This window comes from Aquarana catesbeiana, linkage group LG04 (genome assembly GCF_042186555.1).
Source record: "Aquarana catesbeiana isolate 2022-GZ linkage group LG04, ASM4218655v1, whole genome shotgun sequence".
Taxonomy (NCBI): domain Eukaryota; kingdom Metazoa; phylum Chordata; class Amphibia; order Anura; family Ranidae; genus Aquarana; species Aquarana catesbeiana.
In genome coordinates, this window is record NC_133327.1 from 179,199,123 (window position 1) to 179,217,154 (window position 18,032).

Consider the following 18,032-nt stretch of genomic DNA (forward strand, 5'->3'; position numbering starts at 1 on the left):
GATAATGGTAGGACAGCCAGTGCAGTATGAAAACTCCTTCTCTTACAAGCTTTAACCAGGAACTGATAGTCACAAGACTACGGTCACACGTGACCGGCCTGAAGATGGCTTTCAATTCGATATCTAGAATGCTCGTTTTTGAAAACGACTAACATAGTGTGCTATGCCAGCCTCTAATAGAGGGGCTGGCAGTGACAATTGTACCTTTTTTTTTTTTTTTTATTAAGAGTAGCAGTGGGGGGCGGGGACAGACACAGAGGGAGATGACAGGCAGGAAGGAGGGGATGAGGGGGGAGAGAGGAAAGCAGAGGGGACAGCGTATGATGCAGGGACATACTCTGACCATGGTGGTCAGGGCTGAGCAACCCTGATTTTCGTGGTCAGTATAGAGAGTCAGTACAGGAAGTGCCAGGTTCAGGGAGTTTTTTTTACAGTTTAGAGGGGTGCAGATTACACAGCACAAGCACTGTGCTGTGTAATCTGCTTTAAGGGACCAGGATCTGTACAATATTTTTTTTTTTTTTTTTTTTTTTTTTTTTTTGGGGTTGACAAACACTTTAACCCTCTTGTATTTTATTGTATTGTAACTGTACTGTCTCTCTTTTTATATTGTAAAGCAATACGTTATCTGTTGTTGATGATATAGAGTTAATACTAAACCCACAACAGTAAAATTAGTCTGTACATGAAGTAAAGCATGCTTGTTATACTCACTGTGGAGCCTAAGGGGTCAGCCTTGCACATTGTATAAAAAGGCTGTTTGATTCTGGCTTCTCTGAGCCTTCCCTATTTCCACTGTCCTAAATCCATCCCCTGTTAGTACAGAGCCTTGGAGGCGCTCTGCACATGCTCAGTTTGGTGTGCATTTCTAGCGTTTTTATTTCCCTTTTTTTACAATGGTTTTTTTTTTTTAAATTTCTATTTTGGGAAGGTACATGTGATCGGCACAAGGCCAATCAGCACTGTCCAGACAGAATGTCAGAGGTCATGCAACCTCATAGAATGAAAACTCCTCCTACAATCTTTAACCAGTGCTTTAGGCAGCGCTATAGTAGTCTTGTGACTCAGCCAATCAGAGAAACCATTGTAGTTATTCATAGAATATAAAGCTTCCTATGATTGGCTGAGCAGCTCTCTGCCCAACTTGATTTTGTTCCCGGAGTGGGATGGGAAGCTCTTGTCCCGCTGCTGGAATACAGCTCTGTAAACTGTAGATAGCAGGGTCTACATACAGTTTATACAAGGCACAACGCTACTGCCTCTGTTCGTGAATGCATTGTTCGTCTTGGACCAAGCTGGTTCAAATGAATGATTTGTAAGTTAAATGAAACCTTGAGATCTGCTTTAAGCCATTTAGAAAACACAGGGAAATATGTATAAAAGGATGCTGCCGTAGTTCATAAATTTGGTAATACAAGTTTAGTAAAAAGAGAATGGAGTAGAAGAAACAGATTTTTTTGAAATGTAGACGAAGTGCTGCACCCACGACAGTGAAGTTAACAGTGAAGTTGACGTAGATCCAATACTCATAATATTGTTGATTTTTATTATCATGTAGTAACATTTTAACTTTTTGTGTGTGTGAACAGTACATTTCCGTTTAATGATAATAGATACATTTGCTCTGCTCATTAATAAAACTAAGTAAGTGGTTGGCCATAGTATTCAGCGAATGTTGCTGTTTCTGTCATGTCAGCAAAAGCTAATTTTGTTTGTTTTTTTTTTCCTTTTTTGTAGTTGTCACATTGTATTCAACGTTGGGTGGTTCGGCTATTGCCCATGGGCTTGCAGAAACCGAAGTAACCCACATAATTACCAGTAAGGAGCTTCTTCAATCAAAATTAAAGGTAATATTCATGCAGTCAAGTATTTGTGTGCTGGTCATTACAAATGTTTTTAGCCAGCAGTTTGTAGGATGTGCCCGCACTTATCTTTTAGTTGTCTTCTGGAGTGCCTGTAGAGCACCAACATTCAGGGAGTTCTGTTGTGTAGAAACCAACTTAAATTAAAAATCAGCACTTAGACTTGTGGGGAGATGTAAATGTTTTTTGACCTTAGCATATTAGCAGCACATTTTGTTTTAAACCAGAACTGAAGGCTTTTTTTTTCAACAGAGCAGGCAGGCCATTATTGCAGAAGAAACGACACATATCTCTCGTTGAGGTGTCCTTTTATGAAGCAGTGAAATCTATTCACTGCTTCGTTCTCTGGCATTCACAGTGGAGATCTTTCTCCTCTGTGTGCCAGTTTATGAAGTGGAGTAGATTGCTTCACCTTTGGAGGTGTGAAGTGATCTACAAACACTTCAAATGCTGGAGAATGCCCCCTGATACTGGAATCTCGTGAGACTTTACGAGATTACAGTAGCAGAAATACACAGAAATACAGAGATGTCAGTTTATTAAGCAGTGATAAATTATCACTGCTCAGTACACTGACAGACGGTGTGGTTAATATACACACAAATATGACAGGGGGACATGGTTACAGTGTTGGGGGGTCTGAACGAGGTATCAGGAAGTTAAAAATCTTCCTCCTACCCCCTCAGATCCCCAGAGACTTCCTCTTCACTCCCCGATTCTCCACCTCTGAGCTGGTGAATCGGGGGGTGTGAATTCTCACTCAGATCGCCAGTGAAGTGATGAGATCGCAGCCTCATAAACTGGCCGTTACTGTGTCATTCGATGAGGATTCTTCATGTGCAGAGATCATCGACGGGAGAACAAGTTCAAACCCTTCTCCCTCCGATTATCTCTGTTTCATAAACTGTTTATGGATTGTGATCAGCGGCGATCCTTGGGATCACCGCTGATCACTGCTTCATAAACGGACACCACAGTAAAATATACCTAACTGTCCAGTCATCTGCAGCATGTAAACTGAGCTACACACATGGAGCTCAGCTTACATTGCCAGCATGGTCCCGGTGTGTCAGGATGACAGACTCCAGTGCATGTTTAGGAGTTATTTCAACTAATATGTGAAGGCCAGCACCCCAGAAGAAGATACTGACAAGACCTGGAGCGTTAGAGAAGAGGAAAGTTTATCTCCTTTGGTTCCACTTTAACATTATTTTAATGCTAAATTTCCTCAAGCACAAGTGATGTAGGTACTTCTGCTGTTCTCATCTCAAGGTGAGAAAATCTACCTTTGTCCTACCTGAAGGTCCCAACAAGAGACATCCTGCTACGTCTTCTATTATTTCTGGGTAGCTCATTTCCAGAGCTTGTGCCATGAAGGGTTCCTCCCACCAGATCTGTGTTTCTTGGGCCTTTCAAGATCAGACATCTGTTTTTCAGGTTTGCAAGGCCACCACCTGGTCATACTGTTTTTTTTTTTATACTTTTTCAAAGTTTTACCGGGTGGGTCTTCACGCCTCTGCTTTGCCACATGGCGCTTCAAGCAGTTAGCTGAGTGTTTAGGTTTAGTTGACTATTAGATAATGTAGTCTTGTTGCTGCTGTTTATGTTGCACTCCCCTCCGTTTATTGCTTGGGGACGTCCCAGGGTCTGTGACTTTCTGGGCTGTACTGATAATTGGAACTTTCACTTACCAGTAAATTTCATCATTTGGGATGCATGTATACGAAGATGTGCTGGGCTGTTCCCAGCAAAGCATTTGCCAGTGTCCAGTCATCTAAAGACAGTAGCATTTAACCCATGGTCTATGACTTCCTGTCCTGCACTGTACTCCCAAATTGGAGTTTATTGGTAAGTTACATTTGCCATTCTCTAATTATGTGTGTCCACGTTGGTGACATTTTACTTCACCTGCCATTCTGGTCACAAGTTAGGAAGCTGGGGGACAAGTGGAAAAAAGTCAAAAATCAAACCAGCAGCTCTAAATGTTCCTTTGTTTAAATTAAAGTTGGTCTTTACTAAACGTATAGTTGCATAGTAGGTGAGGTCGAAAAAAGACCCAAGTCCAACCTATGTGTGTGATTATATGTCAGTATTACTTTTGTATACTGTATCTCTGTATGTTGTGGTTGTTCAGGTGCTTATTTATCTAATAGTTCCTTGAAACTATCGATGCCCCCCGCTGAGACCACCGTCTGTGGAAGGGAATTCCACATCCTTGTCACTCTTACAGTAAAGAACCCTCTACGTAGTTTAAGGTTAAAACTCTTTTCTTCTAATTTTAATGAGTGGCCACGAGTCTTGTTAAACTCCCTTCCGCAAAAAAGTTTTATCCCTATTGTGGGGTCACTAGTACAGTATTTGTAAATTGAAATCATATCCCCTCTCAAGCGTCTCTTCTCCAGAAAGAATGAGTTCAGTGCTCGCAACCTTTCCTTGTAACTCATATCCTTCAGACCCTTTATTAGCTTTGTTGCCCTTCTTTGTACTTGCTCCATTTCCAGTACATCCTTCCTGAGGACTGGTGCCCAGAACTGGACAGCATACTCTAGGTGCGGCTGGACCAGAGTCTTGTAGAGCGGGAGAATTATCATTTTATCTCTTAGAATTAATTCCCTTTTTAATACATGCCAATATTCTGTTTGCTTTGTTAGCAGCAGCTTGGCATTGCATGCCATTGCTGAGCCTATCATCTACTAGGACCCCCAGGTCCTTTTCCATCCTAGATTTCCCCCAGAGGTTCTCCCCCCAGTGTATAAATTGCAGTCATGTTTTTACCACCCAAATGCATTATTTTACATTTTTCTACATTGAACCTCATTTGCCATGTAGTTGCCCACCCCATTAATTTGTTCAGATCTTTTTGCAAGGTTTCCACATCCTGCGGAGAAGTTATTGCCCTGCTTAGCTTAGTATCGTCCGCAAATACAGAGATTGAACTGTTTACCCCATACTCCAGGTCATTTATGAACAAATTAAACAGGATTGGTCCCAGCACAGAACCCTGGGGGACCCCAATACCCACCCCTGACCATTCCGAGTACTCCCCATTTATCACCACCCTCTGAACTCACGCTTGTAGCCAGTTTTCAATCCATGTACTCACCCTATGGTCCATGCCAACAGACCTTATTTTGTACAGTAAACGTTTATGGGGAACTGTGTCCAATGCTTTTGCAAAATCCAGAAAAAACACCACGTCTATGGGCCTTCCTTTTATCTAGATGGCAACTCACCTTCTCATAGAAGGTTAATAGATTGGTTTGGCAAGAACGATTCTAAATGAATCCATGCTTATTACTGCTATTGATACCGTTCTCATTACTAAAATCTTGTGTATAGTCCCTTATCATCCCCTCCAAGAATTTACATACTATTGATGTTAGGCTAACTGGTCTGTAATTCCCAGGGATGTATTTGGGGCCCTTTTTAAATATTGGTGCTACATTGGCTTTTCTCCAATCAGCTGATACTATTCCAGTCAGTAGACTGTCAGTAAAAATTAGGAACAATGGTCTGGCAATTACTTGACTGAGTTCCCCAAGTACTCTCGGGTGCAAGCCATCTGGTCCCGGTGATTTATTAATGTTAAGTTTCCCAAGTCTAATTTTAATTCTGTCCTCTGTTAACCATGGAGGTGCTTCCTGTGATGTGTCATGAGGATAAACACTGCAGTTTTGGTTACTGAAGCCCCCCGATTCCCTCATGAAGACTGAGGAGAAGAATAAATTCAATACCATCGCCATCTCCCCATCCTTTGTAACCAGAAGTCCTTCCTCATTCTTTATGGGGCCAATATGGTCTGTGCTCCCTTTTTTTTACTGTTTACAAGAATTTCTTTGGAATTTTTTTTTTTTTTTTGCTCTCCTCCGCTATGTGTCTTTCATGTTCTATCTTAGCTGTCCTTATTGCACCCTTACATTTCTTGTTGCATTGTTTAAAAAGTCTGACTGCTGATGATGATCCCTCAACTTTGTATTTTTTGAAGGCCTTCTCCTTTGCTTTTATATGCATTTTTACATTGGAGTTAAGCCATCCAGGACTTTTATTCGCTCTTTTAAATTTATTACCCAGTGGGATGCATTGGCTAATGCCTTTATTTAATATGCTCTTAAAGCAAACCCATCTCTCCTCCGTGTTCTTTGTTCCTAAGATTTTATCCCAATTTATGCCTTCTAGCTAGGTTTGTAGTTTAGGGAAGTTGGCTCTTTTGAAATTCAGTGTCTTTGTATTCCCCTTATGTTTCCTATTTGTGTGATTTTATACTAAAGCCAATTGACCTGTGATCGCTGTTACCTAAATTGCCCCGTATTTCCACATCCGTGATCAGGTCCGTATTGTTGGTAATCAGTAGATCCAGTAACGCTTTATTTCTAGTTGGTGCATCTACCAACTGACCCATAAAATTGTCCTGCAAGACATTTAGGAACTGGCGAGCCTTAGATGAATGCGCGGTTCCCGAACGCCCAGTCTGTCTGGTTAATTAAAATCCCCCATTATGATAACACTTCCCATCCTTGCTGCTAATCCAAATTGTGATAGATCTGTCTCCCCTTCCTCCCTCAGGTTAGGGGGCCTATAGCATATTCCCAGTATTATTTCTCCTTGGCTTCATCCCTTTTGGAGCTCTACCTATAAGGATTCCACCTCCTCCCTAGCTCCCTTAGTGATGTCATCTCTCACATTCACTTGTACATTATTCTTGATATATAGGCATACCCCTCCCCCTTTTTTTTACCCTCCTCTATCCCTGCGATAAGGGGTATACCCTTGAATGTTTGCCAGCCAATCATGAGAGCTGTTGAACCAGGTCTCTGAAATTTCCACAAAATCCAAATCTTCCTCGTACAACAGTATCTCTAGTTCACCCATCTTATCCGCCATTCTCCTGGCATCGGTGAACATGCCACGTAATTTAGACCGGTCGCATATTATCCTCTTATTGGGTGTTCCGAGATTGCAACTAGGACTTGCTACTATACTTACTTACCTTGGGTTTATGTGCTTTGGTCAATCTATCACTAATGCCCCCAATACTACCCTCTGGAATATGTTCCACGCTGACTATCTCTACCTCTGGACCCTCCCCCCGTTGCCTAGTTTAAAAACCCCTCTAACTTTTTGGCCATCTAGTACACTTAGCTTTTTGTTTTGTCCACTGTAACTAGATTTCTCTTGTTTACTTTTTTTGCTAAATATTAAAATACATGAAAGGGGGGTTCTTGGTCACTATAGGCAGCACAGACGTCATTTATTTCAGACACTTGATAAAGAAGATTATTCGGCGTCTGTTAGACGTGAAGTGGCAATGCCGAAAGCTAGCTTTTGTTAGTCTTGCCATGTTTTAGACTTGTTTGTGAATCCACCAGTTGAATTATTCTTGCTGAGTGCTCACTCAGTACAGCTATGTTTTATTTCATGTAAACAGTCCTATCTGTACCTTGAGTGTTCTGACCTGAAGGTGCTCTTTTGTTTTCATGTATTAACGTTCCTGTAAGCTAAATGCTTCCAAGCTTTAACAGCCCATATATACAAATTCTGTTTTATACTAATTGTACTTGCTCTATATCTAAACAGTCTCCGCACAGTCCTTCAGTCTGTGGTCTTTTATGTATATTTTGGAGTCTTACCAGTGCAAGAAATATCTGTTTAGTGGCAATGCTGTCATTTTTAAAGAGAACTGTAATAATCTGAAATCATGCTCTTAAATTGTTATGACAGTACGGCCATACATAACATGGATTGCTTTATTTTTGATTATTTACATGCATTTTTCCTGTCAAACAAAAATTAAGCTTAAAACCTTTCTTTTTAGTTTTGGATAGGGTTGAGAGGGATTAGAACACCTGTCAGGTCTTTATTGCTGTCTGTGCCCCTGCTAGGAAGATTCACCCTCTCTATTTGTCCTATGTGTTTACCATTATCACCAGAAATGAAAGTAAAAGAAAATTCCGTGCAGGCAAACAGTTAATGGAGAGCAGGAAGATCAATGTACTACACAAGAGCTCACCAGCGCCCTCAGTTCATTGGGAGCTACAAGACGTTTGCTCTCCCTTTGCGCTGGTGAGCTCTTGTGTAGTTCATTGATCTTCCTGCTCTCCATTAACTGTCTGCCTGTACGGAATTTTCTTTTACGTTCACTTCCGGTGATAATGGTAAACAGGACAAATGGAGTGAATCTTCCTAGCAGGGGCACAGACAGCAATAAAGACCTGACAGGTGTTCTAATCCCTCTCCACTCTATCCAAAACTAAAAACAAAAGGTTTTGCATTTGGTTATAGGGATGAAAGAATAGGTTTTTCTTGTGTCATTTCATCGTACTCAGGCAAAAAATGGGAAGTTGGGGTAGAAGATCCTGTGCCTGCCGTCATAGGGGATTGGACGGGTGTGGACAAGTGCCAGAGGTAAACTTATCCTTTAAATTCACTTAAGACTGTAAGTTCTTACAAATACCTATATTCTGACTGGTTCTCTGTAAACGAAGAACTGTGGTCACTATAAAGTTCCTATTCACCAAATTAGTATGGTAAATATTTGTTATACCTCTCAGTTTGTTCCAAGAAAAGCATATTGCTTCTTTGGTAAGTAAAATTTGATAAATTGTCGGCTACCTTCCTTGCCTGAGTTCGTTCACATATAGTTGGATAGGAATTTATGGGGAACCATGGGGAACCATGTGAAGTATTAGTCTTAGTCTTCTTAATACAAACTTGCCAATTCAAGTTGAAAGACCTGGGTTTGTGTACAGGTTTTCAGTAATGGCTCTTCAAGCTATTATTCAATCACAAGTTATCTTGGTGAATGCTTCTCAATGAGGTGATCTTTATTGTTTGATTGCCAAAGTTGTTCTGGATGATGCCATGAAGAGTGGGCTTTAAATCCTCAAAGTGAAACCTACTGGAGTGTCCAACTTTTCCCCTTGTACTAGTCTTTTCAAAGTGTTAAGCTGGCCATACGCTGTTCAAATCTCGACTGCTTCAGTGAACCATTAGTGGGCAGGCTGAATGTACCAAGTTGCCGGATTCGCTTATGATTATTGCAAGCAGCTGCTATAGCCGCTAGTGATGATCACAGTCTTCTCCTGGGTGGGAGGGATTTCATTCCTATAGACTTAACCTTTAAGTTCACCTTTTCAGAATAAATAATACATGGATGATTTTTTTTTTGCAAGTAACAAAATGTGCATTTTAATAAATTTTGTGTTAGACACCTGTAAAGCAATGCACCAGCGATCAGCCGATCATTGATGCCATGCAGGTCTCCTCCACACTGTCAGTGTATCGGGTAAGCCGGTACTCCCTGACAGGAGCCCTCAAACTACCACAGCGGTCCACAGCTACAAGCTGCTAAGGATGTCGGGGCTTGCAGTTGATTCAGACAAAGGAAGCTGTGTGTCTAAATGATGCAGCCGGGTGGGCGGAGCCCCGCACGGCCATGCTGTTTTTCAAACGGTGGCAGCAGGTACGGGGAACTTCCCTCCATACTACTGCCACAGGGAGGGGGGTAACGGGTGGAAGCTCCAGCACTGGGAACATGTTACATGTTCCCAAAGGTAAACTTCTCCTTTAAATGGGAATGCAAAACCCATCTGGTGTGAACAAAATCCTGTTGACATAGGTCATTATTCTCACACTGCAGATCACCTGGAGATTTTATCTGTATAATGATTGTATCCAGTCAGTATTTCGGCTAAGCAATTTCCTTCTCTGTACTGTTATTTAATTCAATTTTTTTTTTCTTTGTACAGAGTATACTTCCCCAGGTTCCTCTCCTGAGGCATATCATCTTGGTCGATGGCAGCACTACACAGCAGACTATCTATCCCAATAATATCACTGTGCACAGTATGGGTTCAGTACAGGCTCTAGGAGCAAGGCAAGGTGAGTCACAAGGTTTGTCAATTGCTGGCATAGGTCATAGGCTGCCTTATCTGCATTCTTTGTTGGTATTGAGTATGTGAAAATGATTAGGAAGATGACAGCCTAGGGCAGTGGTCTCCAAAGTGTGGCCCTTTGCTTGCCTTTATCTGGCCCTTTTTGAGCACTATTCCTCCCACTGACGCTAGTGATGGAGCACCATTTCTTCCACTGACACCAATGATGTGGCATGATTTACTCACACTGGCCACAGCCCAGCCCCCCCTAAAGTCTAAAGGACAATAAACTGGCCCTTTCGTATAACTTGAAGAGCCCTGGCCTAGGATCTTCATCAGACACCAGGCACTAATAACCATTGGATATTTAGTGTTGGAGGTGGCACAGGGAATCTTGCTTTAGTTTTGGAAGTCATGTACCCATCAATGGAAACATTCAGTAAAACGTGCAAGAAAGGATGCTCAAAAAAAAAAAAAATTCCCCCCCCCTTTTTAACGTTCTTTATCCAACTATTTCTTGAATAATAACTTTCTGCGATCTAGTTAAAAAAAAAAAACATTACCTTAACCCTTGTTGCTATAATTGCAGTAGTGGGTTAATTCCCAAGAAGTAAAAACAAATCTAGATATCCTGATATTAAGCTTCCTTGCACAGCAGGAAATATAGGATCCTTCAAGCAAGTGATGAACTGGGTACATCCCACCCATCCCCCTTTTTAATATGATGTTAGAGGAGTATTGTTCCGTGTGACCAGATGTTGCAGTCTCAAAGCCCATACATCTGGTACACATTACACAACCCTGATCATCTCAGTCACGATTATAGTTCCCAGCTTCAGCTGGTGTTTGACACGCTTACAGCACTTGTTCTCCTAGTTAGCAATGCTCAGGGTGGTATCTCTATATATCCTGGACCTGGACTAATTTTAAACCTACTCTCACCCCATTCTAAGCCTTATCTATGTAACCCTGTAAAGAAAAGATCGCTATACTTACCTACTCTGAAGCAGCTTCGGGATCCAGATGATCAGGTTTTTGCCCCTGTTGACTTACGCCATCTGTGTCCCATTGGAGAGATTTTCCTTCACTTCCTTCTTTCATGCCCTATATGCATAGCAGGAATTGAGGCAAAATCTCTTCAAAGTAAGAGAAATCTGTGCTTCATAGTCCCCAGAACAAGTGTACCAACTGAAAGACTTCTCCCTATAGTCCTGTTTTGGTGACCACTCAGTTTTTGGATTTTCCAATGAATTTCCGTCTTAATGACAGTGGTCAACAGGACAGATGGAAAGGATACTTTTCCCTAACTGGGACACACATGGCAATAAAATTCCTACCAATCTAAGCTCTATCCAAAACCAACAAAAAAAGTAAGTTATTTGGCTTTAGATACTTTAAACATTTTTATATTGAGCTATGTTTTTGTCTTTCAGCAAACCAGCATCGCTCCTCTCCAAAGGCAAGCGACATCGCTGTGATTATGTATACAAGTGGGTCTACAGGCATTCCCAAAGGAGTGATGATCTCTCACAGCAATATCATTGCTGGCATAACCGGCATGGCACAGAGGATAACAAACCTGGGGTATGACAGCTTACAGCTCAGCAAGTACAATACTGATATATTGCAGTGTTTTGTCAAGTGAATGTTATGTTCATAATACCAGCCTGCCAGGTACTCTGAGTTGTACACTTATTATCTTTGTACATGCCAGATATGCTGTTTGTAACATGTAAATGCTATGTGTGGTTACATATGCAAGGAAACCAATATTCTGTAATTCTGTAGGGAGTGAACACTGTCAGTCATTCTAGAAAATTAGAATGATTTTGTTACTATGCAGTGAAAGGTACCATTGTTCTATTCCCCCTCACCCCCAAGTCACAATTTATCCTATTATGAGGTTTACTGGAAAATGTCTGTTATGTTGGTAACTTTTAAATTTGTGTTTTTAATGGTAACACATTTTTTATTGGCTGCGATCTTATATACCCCACAGCATTTAGAAAATCGGTATAAAAAAAATTGCAGGAATTTATGTTACACGTAAAAATTAGACACGCCTACCCCAATTTTTTTTATGCTCTTATTTGATAGCTGTGTAAGGCCCCTTTCACACAGGCGGACCGTTCAGGTCCGCCTGTCAGTTTTTTAGGCGGACCTGAACGGACGCTCCATACAGGTCTATGGAGCGACGGATGTCAGCGGTGACATGTCTGCTGACATCCGATCCGCTAAAGTGTGACGGAGGAAAACCCTACTTTTCCATCTGTCATCGGATCGGATGAAAACTGACTCTACGGTCTGTCTTTATCTGATCCCCCATAGAGGAGAGCAGCACTCTTGACAGGTTGGTCCCTGCACAGTGTGCAGAGACAGACCTGTCATCTGCCTGCTCAGCGGGGATCGATGGAGCGATCCCCCGCTGAGCAAAACGGAGCCTGTACACATCCGTGTGAAAGGGCCCTTAAGGCTTAGGCTGCATTCACATCACAGCGCTTTGAATCGCGGGCAGATTTGCCGGTGATTTGATGACGCCAATGTGTGAATGACAAATCACGACACTCGCATTTGAGATGCTATTCATTTGAATGACACCTTAAATCGTGGTGCGGGTCTGCCACGATTGTCGCGCGGCAATGCGCATCGCGGGAAGCATGTTGCCAAAAAAAGTTCAGCAGCTACTTTGGGGGGGACATGCGATGCGGACAGCAGATCCGCACCGCGATTTGAGGTGTCATTCAAATGCGAGTCCTGCGATTTGTCATTCACACATCGACGCTATCAAATCGCGGGCAGATTTGCAGAAAATCTGCCCATGATTCAAAATGCTGTAGTGTGAATGCAGCCTTGGAACGAATATCTCTCTGTGATGAATATTGGTGTCCTTACTCAATGAAACACTTCTGTCAGTGGATGAAAAATGACACTTTGTAAAACTGTTAGTGGTGCTTCAGTCAAATTTTATTTTATTTTTTGTATGCTTAATCTATGATTGATTACATCATCTTTAAGGTTTTATTTCTTCCCTAAATCCGAGAAATACCCAAAATGTTTAACTTTCTGTTCTAGCTACAGCAGTTACGACAGGAAGTAGGGCAATTCATTCACTACTGTAGTCGGAACACAAAAAGAATAAGATACTGATTTTTGAAGTTCGAAAAATAATATCTAAATACAACCCCCCCAGAGGCCTGGAGTTGGCCAAGGGTACAGCTACAGGCTAGGTTCTTGTTTTTAGGTTTTTGTCAGTGACCCAGCTGGAGGCTTCCACTTACTTTCTGGATCAATGGCGATGGGATAGGAAGAGCAGAGAAATCTTCCCAGTGGTGTTGCAGACAGCCATAAAAAACTAATAGAGAAGTGAATATGAACATATTTCCAATCTATTCAAAAGTAAGGTAAAACATTCTGGCAGGAGTCCCCCTTTAAGACATTTTGGATGCATTGAATCCATACATGTATTAAAAAACCTGTGTTTGACAAATGATAACGCATAAGCTCCCCGAATGATTTACTTTCCTATTGATTTAATCACCGCACAAAACAATCGTAGACCTAGTTGGGTCCCCAAAACAAAACACGCTTACTGACTCGACTCTGGGCGCAGACTTTCCTGTTTGATTGTTTACTATTAGAGATTGATTATTTACGGTTCTGTCATAATTTTGTACATTAACAGAAAAGTTGAACTTGCTGTATAGTATTGAATAGATGTTCAATGTGCCACGAACTCTACTTCAAATCACTATATTACTTCTTATGTACCTTTACTCTGTAATACTTCTGTATAACATGACTTCTATTGATAATAAAGTTGAGTTTGGAAAAAGACAAAAAAAAAAAAAAAAAACCTGTGTTTACAATAAAAGCATGTTTCTTAGATGACTCCTATGTAAACTGTGTGGTGACAGGGGTTTAACAGCACCCCTGTAAAATGTACTAGCTTACACATTTGTACTGTAGGTAGAATAGGATATGTGTGATTTTTGGGAAATTAACAGTGCAGCACTGCAAATGTTGCACAGAACAGTCTTCTTTATGGGAGACCATCTTCACAATGTTGCAGAGTTCAGTGACCTCAGAGCTGTGATAGAGGCTTTTAGGAGACCTTAGAAATGCCCTTTCCCAAACCAATCTCCTTCCTTTGTAAAGTATGTTTTTCTTATTGGGATAGTAAAAGTTTATCTTGTGGCAAGGTTACATATTACAATGTAGCAATGAACCTGTTTCTCCATATTACAGAGAGCGAGACACATACATTGGTTACTTGCCTTTAGCACATGTGTTGGAATTAAGTGCTGAGTTGGTGTGCCTGTCCCGTGGATGTGGAGTGGGCTATTCTTCACCACAGACGCTCTCAGATCAGGTAAGTTGCATTGTTACTTCAAGGGACATTTAACAGAGCATTCTGATACCCCTTTCTGAAAGGTTAACTCCATCTTCTTTTTAGACCATGTTACCCCCATATTTAGAGTGTAGCATGGTTGCAAGCAGGCCTGCACCTCGAATCCCCCACCACCTTTCTGACTGTGTCCCCAGCTGGAGGAAGAGCCTGTGCATTGCAACATTATTCTCTGGTCATGATTACAATGCTTTGCAGGCCCATTTGCAAAAAATAATAAATGCAGATTTTTTTTCTTTTTTGCAAAAGGTAGAATTAGCCTTTAAATCAGACCTTCAGTCACTTTTTTTTTTTTTTTTTCAACTTTCTATCTATTAAATCTTCTGACCTTTTTTTAACTTTAAAACCTTTTTTTCTGCCAGTAAATACTTTATACAGCCCACCTCCTGTTTCTTGTGTGGTCATTAGCCTAGGCTTATGACATCATGCACAGCTCTCTTTCTCTTTATTTCTTTCTTGCTCGCTCTCTCTCGTGAGAATTTGCCAGGAAGGGTTGGGGGATGGGTCATAAGAGAGCCAGTGAGAGCTGCAGAGCTGGAGGTGTGTGTCTGTATAAATCCAGGAAGTGAACAGGCAGCAGCTTCAGCTGCCCACAGTTAAAATGGATGCAGCTAGACTCGGTGGAGGGAGATTTCTGCAGCATATTTGGCAAGTACAGATGTGTGTATATATGTGTGTGTGTGTGTGTATGTATGTATGTGTGTATGTGTATATATATATATATATATATATATATATATATATATATATATATATATTAATCAAAGTGGTTGGAGGGAAGCTTCAGAATGGCAAAGATGTTTTTATTACAAATTATGTGAGCAGACTGCAGTTCCTCTTTAAGTGTTTCCAGATGGATGTGTTGGCATTGATCATTAATGGAGCTTGAAAAATAAATGTTTGACCTGATCTGCAATATTTTCTACATAAAAAAAAGTACACACACACAGTATCTCACAAAAGTAAGTACACCCCTCGCATTTTTGTAAATATTATATTATATCTTTTCATGTGACAACACTGAAGAAATGACACTTTGCTACAATGTAAAGTAGTGAGTGTACAGCTTGTATAACAATGTAAATTTGCTGTCCCCTCAAAATAACTCAACACACAGCCATTAATGTCTAAACCGCTGGCAACAAAAGTGAGTACACCCCTACGTGAAAATATCCAAATCGGGCCCAATTAGCCATTTTCCCTCCCAGTGACTCGTTAGTGTTACAAGGTCTCAGGTGTAAATGGGGAGCAGGTGTGTGAAATTTGGTTTTATTGCTCTCACTCTCATACTGGTCACCGGAAGTTCAACATGGCACCTCATGGCAAAGAACTCTGAGGATCCGAAAAAAAAAATTGTTGCTCTGCATAAAGATGGCCTAGGCTATATGAAGATTGCCAAGACCCTGAAACTGAGCTGCAGCATGGTGGCCAAGAGCATACATCGGTTTAACAGGACAGGTTCCAGTCAGAACAGGCCTCACCATGGTTGATCAAAGAAGTTGAGTGCGCTTGCTCAGCATCGTATACAGAGGTTGTCTTTGGGAAATAGACGTATGAGTGCTGCCAGCATTGCTGCAGAGGTGGAAGGGGTGGGGGGTCAGCCTGTCAGTGCTCAGACCATACTCCGCACACTGCATCAAATTGGTCTGCATGGCTGTCGTCCCAGAAGGAAGCCTCTTCTAAAGATGATGTACAAGAAAGCCCGCAAACAGTTTGCTGAAGACAAGCAGACTAAGGACATGGATTACTGGAACCATGTCCTGTAGGCTGATGAGACCAAGATTAAACGTATTTGGTTCAGATGGTGTCAAGCGTGTGCGGCAGCAACCAGGTGAGGAGTACAAAGACAAGTGTGTCTTGCCTACAGTCAAGCATGGTGGTGGGTGTGTTGTGGTCTGGGGCTGTATGAGTACTGCACTGGGGAGCTACAGTTCATTGAGGGAACCATGAATGCCAGCATGTATTCTGACATACTGGAGCAGAGCATGATCCCCTCCCTTCGGCGACTGGGCAGCAGGGCAGTATTCCAACATAACCATCCTCAAACAGAAGGTGAAGGAGCACAAGGTCTCTTAACATCCACCAGCTCAGTGATATGGCAATGAAGGAGTAGAAGAGGACTCCAGTGGCAACCTGTGAAGCTCTGGTGAACTCCATGCCCAAGAGGGTTAAGGCAGTGCTGGAAAATAATGGTGGCCACACAAAATATTCACTTTGGTCCCAATTTGGACAATTTCACTTAGGGGTGTACTCACTTTTGTTGCCAGCGGTTTAGACAATGATGGCTGTGTGTTTAGTTATTTTGAGGGGACAGCAAATTTACACTGTTATACAAGCTGTACACTCACTACTTTACATTGTAGCAAAGTGTCATTTCTTCAGTGTTGTCACATAAAAGATATAATAAAATATTCATAAAAAGGAGGGGTCTACTCGTGTGTGTGTGTGTGTGTGTGTGTGTATGTATGTATGTATAGTGATTTTCCCAAACAGTACTGTGAAATGAGTTTACCATTTTAAGGGGATTCCTATGATGTGCATAGAAATAAAATGAATAAGACCACCTCTGATATGGTATCACTTTTTTTTTTTTTTTTTTTTAATCTGTTACCGTGTTCTTCTGTTTCGGCCCATGTGCTCTGGCGCTTATTTCCTCTGGGTGTGGAGTGCCTTGGAGAGCAATGTCTTTGTAACTGGAGACCCTATCACATCATCGCAGTCTAAATTTCTGTATTTGGCTCAGTCTTTTGTAAGAATCTATAGAATAGTCCAGGAACATTGGGTTCCTTGTTACACAAGACATAGACATGTGTTTTACTGTAAATCTAGAAGACTTCAAGAGGAATGTTCTTTGACTGCTGATCACATGAACGGTGAGCATGTTCTGTGTATAACTTTAGGAAAATCCATAGAGCACTGAGATGACGCAAACCATTCTGTAATCTGTCACCTTGTATTTTCTTCACATTCAGCAGCTGTCATTCTTTATAAACACCTTCACTTGTGGAACTGTTACTTATGGGGCTTTTTTTTTCTTTTTAGTCTACTAAAATCAAGAAAGGAAGCAAAGGTGACGCATCAGAGCTTCAGCCCACCCTAATGGCTGCTGTCCCAGTAAGTTGCTTTTTAAAAAAAAAAGATAATCACCACCTCATGCTATTACTGTAAACTGGCAGCCCTGACGTTATACTGACTCAGTGTTCAGATTCACAGCACAGTGTGTGAAATGATGCAGGTACAAATATTTACACCCATTTCCACCAAGCCTCTGAGATGATTTATGGGTCGGCTGTGCATTCATCAGATGTTTTCTTATTGAGTAGGTCTCCTGCCTCCTCCTTGCACACACTGACCATGTGTTAGAAAAAATATCAGACTTTAATTGAGCACTACAAGCATATGCAGTTTAAATCTGCTATGCTTTCTTTCGAATTTCTTAAGAAAAAAATCATAGTGTCCCTCCCTGCCTTCCTGCTAAATCTGTTTCTGTGCAGCCAGTTCTTGGCTGTCAGTGTCCTCTATGCTACTGCCCCCTTGTCAGTTTGGTCTTTTTACAGCTGAATTTCATCCAGACCACTGAATACACAATTCAAATGCATACATCTGTTTTTCATGCCAAAGGATTTGTGACTTTGTTCTGCCCATCTCCTAGTTTATTAACTTTTGCTAGACTGCATAACCGCGTTTATGGCCTCAACTGCAGTTAAGCAATGCATCCTGTTCATGGTCTCCCTTTTCAGCCTGCTGACTGGACAGTAAAGGAGCAGCAGGATACTGGTAAAGTCGTCACTCCTGACAGGAGGGTTGTCCACACTGTGCAGTGCGGTCAAGCCCATATTGGCTCACAGGGCTGTCCCTTCCTCTCCAAGTTTAAAGTGTTACTAAACCCAGGCC

The 18,032-nt window shown here is 41.5% G+C and overlaps 1 protein-coding gene across 1 annotated transcript in view; it reads left to right on the forward strand.

The window, feature by feature from the left end:
* The window catches only part of ACSL3 (acyl-CoA synthetase long chain family member 3), a 128,937-nt gene that overhangs the window by 71,479 nt on the left and 39,426 nt on the right, over positions 1 to 18,032 (forward strand). Inside the window, exons 4-8 of the mRNA XM_073625955.1 lie at positions 1,738 to 1,847; positions 9,608 to 9,740; positions 11,167 to 11,317; positions 13,979 to 14,102; positions 17,181 to 17,252. Coding sequence (XP_073482056.1) covers positions 1,738 to 1,847; positions 9,608 to 9,740; positions 11,167 to 11,317; positions 13,979 to 14,102; positions 17,181 to 17,252 — 590 coding nt within the window. The remainder of the gene's footprint in view (positions 1 to 1,737; positions 1,848 to 9,607; positions 9,741 to 11,166; positions 11,318 to 13,978; positions 14,103 to 17,180; positions 17,253 to 18,032) is intronic.